The 6609-nt window shown below is 37.5% G+C and overlaps 1 protein-coding gene across 2 annotated transcripts; it reads left to right on the top strand.

Annotated features, from left to right (window-relative positions):
* Window positions 1-1744: 1744 nt before the first annotated feature.
* LOC122073592 (receptor-like protein 20) lies at window positions 1745-6317 on the top strand. Of its 2 annotated transcripts, XR_006138834.1 has the most exons (3): window positions 1745-5043; window positions 5143-5270; window positions 5638-6317. XR_006138834.1 is itself a non-coding variant. In XM_042638189.1 (2 exons), exon 1 carries the CDS (start codon window positions 1819-1821, stop codon window positions 5035-5037), a length of 3219 nt encoding a protein of 1072 aa, XP_042494123.1. In that variant the 5' UTR covers window positions 1745-1818; the 3' UTR covers window positions 5038-5043; window positions 5143-5442. The 2 variants fall into 2 exon arrangements, 1 of the variants encoding a protein (XP_042494123.1); XM_042638189.1 differs by lacking the exon at window positions 5638-6317 and having other exon boundaries at window positions 5143-5442.
* Window positions 6318-6609: the final 292 nt, after the last annotated feature.

Raw genomic sequence — 6609 nt, 5'->3', positions numbered from 1 at the left:
CAGATGAATACAAGGTGGATCTGCTCTGACCACAGTTGCCTCAAGTCGTTGGAGTAATTCATCCTCCATAATGACTTCTTGTTCCTCTAGATGACTCTAACCGTGTTGAATAAGATATGGCTCTTCTATTCAAAATAGCTAGCAGACCATTAATAATCATACCAGGAAAAAAATAATTAAGTCTTCACGCGTCAATGTTGAAATTTCAAATTACCAAAATTTCCATAGATGAAGACATTAGTTCAATTATTTCAATTTAGGACAAGTTTTGTCAAACCTCAAATTTCAAATTATCAAATTTTCCTTTGGTAGAGACATTATTTCAATTTCAATTTGGGACAAGTTTCTTCTAATAATCAGTCAACATAGAGTGTTGAATGGGGTGTTATCTCGACTGTAGATCTACTATTTTTTTTTCTCCCACCCCAATTTTTTTTTTTTTTTTTTTATATGAATAGAAACAAGTAATTATCGGAAAAAGTTAATATTTACAGAGTCTTCAAAAATAAAAAATCTGGATTGACGTTGCATTGCCTTATAAGCCAATACCCTAAAATACTGAACAACCCCTATTCACAGCCAAAGAAATTGAATAATTCACATTCTCCCCTGGGTTCACAAATACCCTCTTAGGTTTCTTATTTTCAAAAATACCCTTCAAAATTCTATTTCTTTAACTATTAGTTGGATGCAACCTGGGAAACAACCAAGTGTTGCTCCATTTCAATAGATAGAATGAAAACCATATTTGTGGGAACTCCAAATATGACTTCCCTTATCACAATAGATAGAACTTCAATAATCACATAAGGGAAAAATAAACAAGTCTTCTTTTGCCAATGTTGAAATTTCAAATTACCGAAATTTTCATAAAAGAAGACATAGATCATTATTTCATTCTTAATTTGAGACAAGTTTGACTGATCAGTCAACATAGAGTGTTGAATGGGTATTATCTCTATAGATCTAATAGAGAGAGAAAGAGAGAGAGAGAGGAATGTGGAATGTCATCTACAAAATCTTATGGTTATTAAATTCAATTAACCAGGGCTCACCATGGATTAGACATTTTCCAACCGTTAAAGACTTGGTTTTCATGTCATTTTTTTTTCTCACGGAGAAATGTTTTGGCAATTTAACTGGTTGGATATCGGGGGAATTTTCTAAATACACAAATTCAATGACATATATATCTTCCCATGTATGTCTAAATATGCACTAGCATTTTAGTCTTTTTCAACCTCTTATATTTGTTCAATGCTTTGTTTTGTCTGTAACCAACTTTATTTGGGTTGGAACTTGAGATGTGAGAAGGATGGCGAGACTAGAGGGTAAATCTATCAATTACCAACTGATACGAATTCAATCCATATTGATTGAGATCGATCCAAAGTTTTAAAATCTTGAATCCGATTGCTTGGTTCAAGAGTAAACAGGGCTAAGCATCGATGCTTTTAGGGACATCCACCGGAGTGTTATGAATCATAAGAATATATTATCTTCTATGACTAGATTTCAAAAGAAAAAAAAAAAAAGTGAAAATAGATTTGTGATTAAATAAGTCTTCATTTTTCAACATCATTAATTCATTTTGAATCTTATATTTTGTTAGAATTCATTTTAGTTTGAACCATGCATTGTTACTGATCAGTCAGTCAACATATATAGCGTGTTGAACACGTATTATGAGAAGATAAAAGGGGAACCTCTTGTTTGATTTCCTCATCCAATCTCAAGCCTGCTGTTCTTCTTCTTCTTCTTCTTCTTCTTCTACCATTTCTTAATATAATTTTCTTTTTCTTTGCTATCCCAATTAGAATGGGAGATCTCCCCTTTCCTGATCATCTTCTCCTCTTCTGCTTCTTTTTCGTCCTATTCCTTCTGCCTCAGACCCAACCAACCCTCTTGAGGGAGCACCACATTTGCCAAGATGATCAGAAGACTGCTCTCTTGCAATTGCAGCAAGAGTCATTTTCCAACACTTTGTGGAAACAAGAAACCGATTGTTGCTCATGGGAAAGCGTCACATGCAACATCACCACTGGTTACGTGATTGGTCTTGACTTGAGTTCCAAGCTTTCAAGACCTATCTATTCCAACAGCAGCCTCTTCGGCCTCCATCATCTCCAAAGGCTCAATCTTGCTTACAATCAATTTGAACAGACTCCTTTCCCATCTGGGTTTGATCGCCTTCCAAGATTGACCCATCTCAACTTCTCCGAAACCTGTTTCTCCGGCCAAGTACCCTGGGAATTCTCACGCCTAACAAGGTTAGTTTCTCTTGATCTCTCGAGTTGGTTATGTTATGAGACTACTGCTAAACTGGAAAGACCAAACCTTAAAGAGTTGATCCAGAATCTGACATCTCTCACGGAACTATACCTTGATAGGGTAGACCTCTCTGCACAGGGAAGAGATTGGTCTCAGGTCTTGCCGCAGTTTCTTCCCAACCTATGCGCATTGAGTTTGGTCTCCTGTGGTCTTTCAGGTCCCATTCACTCTTCTTTCTCGCAGCTTGTCTTCCTTGAGGAGCTCCTACTTAGTGAAAACTATATTCTTTCTTTTGAAACACCTAAGTTCTTGGCCGCCAATTTCTCTCATTTGAAGACTCTTAGTTTGAGCTCTTGTAGATTGCATGGGGAGTTCCCCAACGATTTTTTTCATCTACCCAATCTTCAGGTCCTTCATGTGAAGGACAATTCTCTCCTCAATGGTCAATTCCCAGATTTTCTACATAACAATGCCTTTCAGGACATATCTCTCTCTAACACAAATTTTTCAGGAGCGATTCCAGATTCTATTGGAAATCTCACCCACCTAACTTTTTTAGACCTTACAATGAACCATTTCATTGGTTCAATTCCATCTTCTCTAGCAAACCTTACCCATCTAGCCTATTTGGACCTTTCCTATAATAATTTTACAGGTTCAGTCCCTCCGTTTAATAAAGACAATGTCCCAAATCTTGAACTTTTGGACTTGTCCAACAACCTTCTTGATGGGACAATCCATTCTTCTTTATTTGCACTTCCTTCATTGCAGATGTTACAACTCTCGTATAATCAGCTTGAAGGTCGACTTGAATTGTCTCATAATTTATCTAGTTCATCATTGGTAACTATCGATTTGGTTGGAAACAAATTGAATGGAGAAATACCAAAATCATTTTCTGAATTCTCTAGTCTTTGGGCTCTGCGTGTGAGTTCCAACAATTTTAGTGGCACTGTAAAGCTGGACATGTTTGGGAACCTTGAGAACCTTTTGGATCTTGATCTGTCAAACAACCTATTGTCAGTTGAAGTTGGCAACAATAGTTCTTCTTTTCATTTCCAGCTTGTTTCGTTGAGGTTGGGATCTTGCCACATAAAAGAATTCCCGGAGTTCTTGAGAACTCAAGAGTATTTGCAGTATTTAGACCTTTCAAACAACCAAATCCAAGGACATGTACCTAGTTGGATATGGAAGGAGGATCTTCTTGAGGTGGATCTTTCTTACAATGGAATAGTAGATTTGGAACCTCCTTTTACGGATCATTCAAATCCTTCCACTCTCAAGTCCTTATATTCATTGACATTGATTTCTTGCAATTTGAGAGCAATCCCTGAATTTTTGAAGGACCTAAATGAACTCATGTTTCTTGACCTTTCAAATAACAACATTTCTGGGAAATTGCCGAATTGGATATGGAAGGAAAGTTTATCTGAGTTGAATCTTTCATACAACTCTCTATATGCTTTTGAGCAACCACTCCTAAAATTTTCGTCATGTCCATTAAGTAGTCTTGATCTTCGTTGGAACAAGCTACAAGGGTCTATCCCGATTCCATCATCCACTGTCAGATTCTTTTCAATTTCGAACAATAGCTTTGTTGGAGGAATCCCTGAGTCAATATGCAAATTGAGTAGCCTATTATTGTTTGATGCCTCTCACAATAATTTGAGCGGTTCTATTCCGGAATGTCTTGGTAACATTCGCAGTCTCTCAGTATTGGATGTACACGAGAATAGATTTCATGGAATGCCTCAAAATTTTGCAAATGCAAGCAGCCTGAAGACACTCAACATTAATGGAAACATATTAGGAGGGCAAGTGCCTAGGTCATTGACTAATTGCACATCACTAGAGGTTCTAGACCTTGGGAAGAACAAGTTATCTGATACCTTCCACTTCTGGTTGGGAAAATTGCCTAGGTTGCGAGTTCTTGTACTGCATTCCAACAGATTCTATGGCCCCATCGAACACTTGGGAACCTTCAATGAGTTCCCATTGCTGCAAATTATGGATATCTCTTCCAATAAATTTGCAGGTGATTTGCCAGCTGAATACTTTCAAAGCTTGAGGGCAATGATGTTACAGAATGGGAATAAAACAGAAGCACATTATATTGGAAATTCCTACTACAGAGACTCAGTGACAATCATGATCAAAGGGCAAGAAATGGAGCTACTGAGGATCATGACCATCTACACAGCTCTTGATCTATCCTGCAATAAATTCCAGGGGGAAATTCCAAAAGTGATTGGAGAGCTCACATCACTTGTGTTTTTAAACTTGTCTCACAATGACCTAACCGGCCAAATCCCACCATCGATTGGAAACATGGCCCAACTTGAATCGTTGGATCTCTCACGAAACAAGCTATCAGGGAAAATCCCTTGGCAATTTACTAATCTTACATTCCTTGAGGTCCTGAACCTCTCTGAAAATCATCTTGAGGGACCTATACCACGGAGCTCTCAGTTCGATACATTTTCAAACACTTCTTACATTGAGAATCCAGGATTATGTGGTTTCCCTTTATCAAAGAAATGTAGAAACACTAGTGATGATATGCCACAACAAGGTGAGAAATCAAAGTCAACAAATGACTTCAAATCTGTTTGGGAATTCATGTTGATGGGTTATGGATGTGGATTGGTAATTGGGATTGTCATAGGACATATCATTGTCAAGGATGAGTGGCTTATAAGAACTTTTAGAATGGCACCAACTAGGCGACAGAGAAATTCAAAAAGAGGAAGACTGAGGAGAGGATGAAAAAAGGTAATCAAATTTTTTTTTTTCCTTTCAATTATGTAAATAAATCTGCGACTTTTTTTTTTCTTCTTGGGGTGCTAAGATTGTGTCTTCTTTTTTTTATAGGCACATAATGAAATGTTACTTATGGAGTGGAAACCTTATCCCAAAACGAAAAGTACTTGAAAGGAGCTTTGCTAGAAAATAATCCATTTCAAGGCATGGTTGGCTGATTGCATGCAAACGAAGACTTGGTTGGCATCCTTAAACCATTTACTTGATTTTTAGTCCTTTTACAGCAAATAATGGGTAACATCTGTAGTCCCACACTGTTCTCGAATGGTTTTTCTATTTCCATAAATCTTTATTAGAGGATAATAAATATTTGTTTGGAATCATAATCAGATTTCAAACTTTCAGGGTCTCCATAAATCTGAATCCATTATTTTCAATGACATGGAAGATTTAAAGCCGTCCATGAAAATTTGTCACAAAGAAACTAATAGATTAAATGGCACATGAAAGACATAATGCACAACCAAGAAATTTATCTTGTATAAGCTAATAGATCAATGATAAACTTATCTTGGACTTTCACTGGGAAATCTTTCTCTGTTTCAGATCTCTTATGTGCCTGGTGCATTGGTGTTACCATTCCCTCTAGTAAGACAAGTGAGCCAATGGAAGTATTTTGGTGCCCCCCTCAAGATGGCTGGGTTAAACTTAACACTGATGGATGTTTCCTGGGAAATCTGGGCAGGGCAGGTATAGGTGGTGTTCTTAGGAACAATAAGGCGGAGATCATATCAAACTTTAGGGAAGCAATTGGTGTCAAAACAAATTTTGAACTTGAAATTTATGCAGAAATCTCAGGTATAGAAAAAGCAAGAGATTGTGAGGTTCAAAATCTGTGGATCGAAGTTGACTCAGTGGCAGTGGTTCTTCTTCTTCTAGAGGTCTAATCCCATGGTTTGTCTTCCAAAGATGGAGAGGGCTTCAGATCTATTTATAGTCAACTGTTTGGAAGATTTCTCACTGATTTCACGAAGGAAATGCAGCAAAGTTGGGCACTTCAAAACCCTGTCTCATCTTGCCTCCTTTGACTCGTATGGCCCTTGAGCAGGACGCGAGTATGCGTCCTCGCTATAGATTCTTGTAATTTTTTGGGGTTGATTTTCTTGGGGCTTTTTTCCTGTTGATGGCAATGCCGAAGGTGGGAGTCTAGCTCTGAGTTAATCTTTGCCGTTTTATTTCTCATCTTTGTACATTATTTTTCTTCTTTCATTTTAATATAATCAGGATCTCTTAGCGACAAAAAAAGTATATTAATAAAAAGAATGAGAAAATGGCCAAAGCCTTATAAGATACAAATTAACCAAAAACCCCTGTTCCCATTCCCCACCTTCGGCATTGCCATCAGCAGAGAATGGAATCAGGCCAAAGAAACAATCACCCTATGGGCCAAGAAGCAATCATGAAAAGCGAATTGCATCCCAATCAATATCATCTATAGAGAACCTTGGTGGAACATCCCATATAGCTAAAACCAAATTATATGCTTTGCTAGCCCATCTGCCACCATATTTATCTCAT

This window comes from Macadamia integrifolia, chromosome 3 (genome assembly GCF_013358625.1).
Source record: "Macadamia integrifolia cultivar HAES 741 chromosome 3, SCU_Mint_v3, whole genome shotgun sequence".
In the NCBI taxonomy this organism is placed as follows: Eukaryota; Viridiplantae; Streptophyta; class Magnoliopsida; order Proteales; family Proteaceae; genus Macadamia; species Macadamia integrifolia.
The sequence above is the reverse complement of the archived record's forward strand: the minus strand, read 5'-3'. Positions and strand labels throughout refer to the sequence as shown.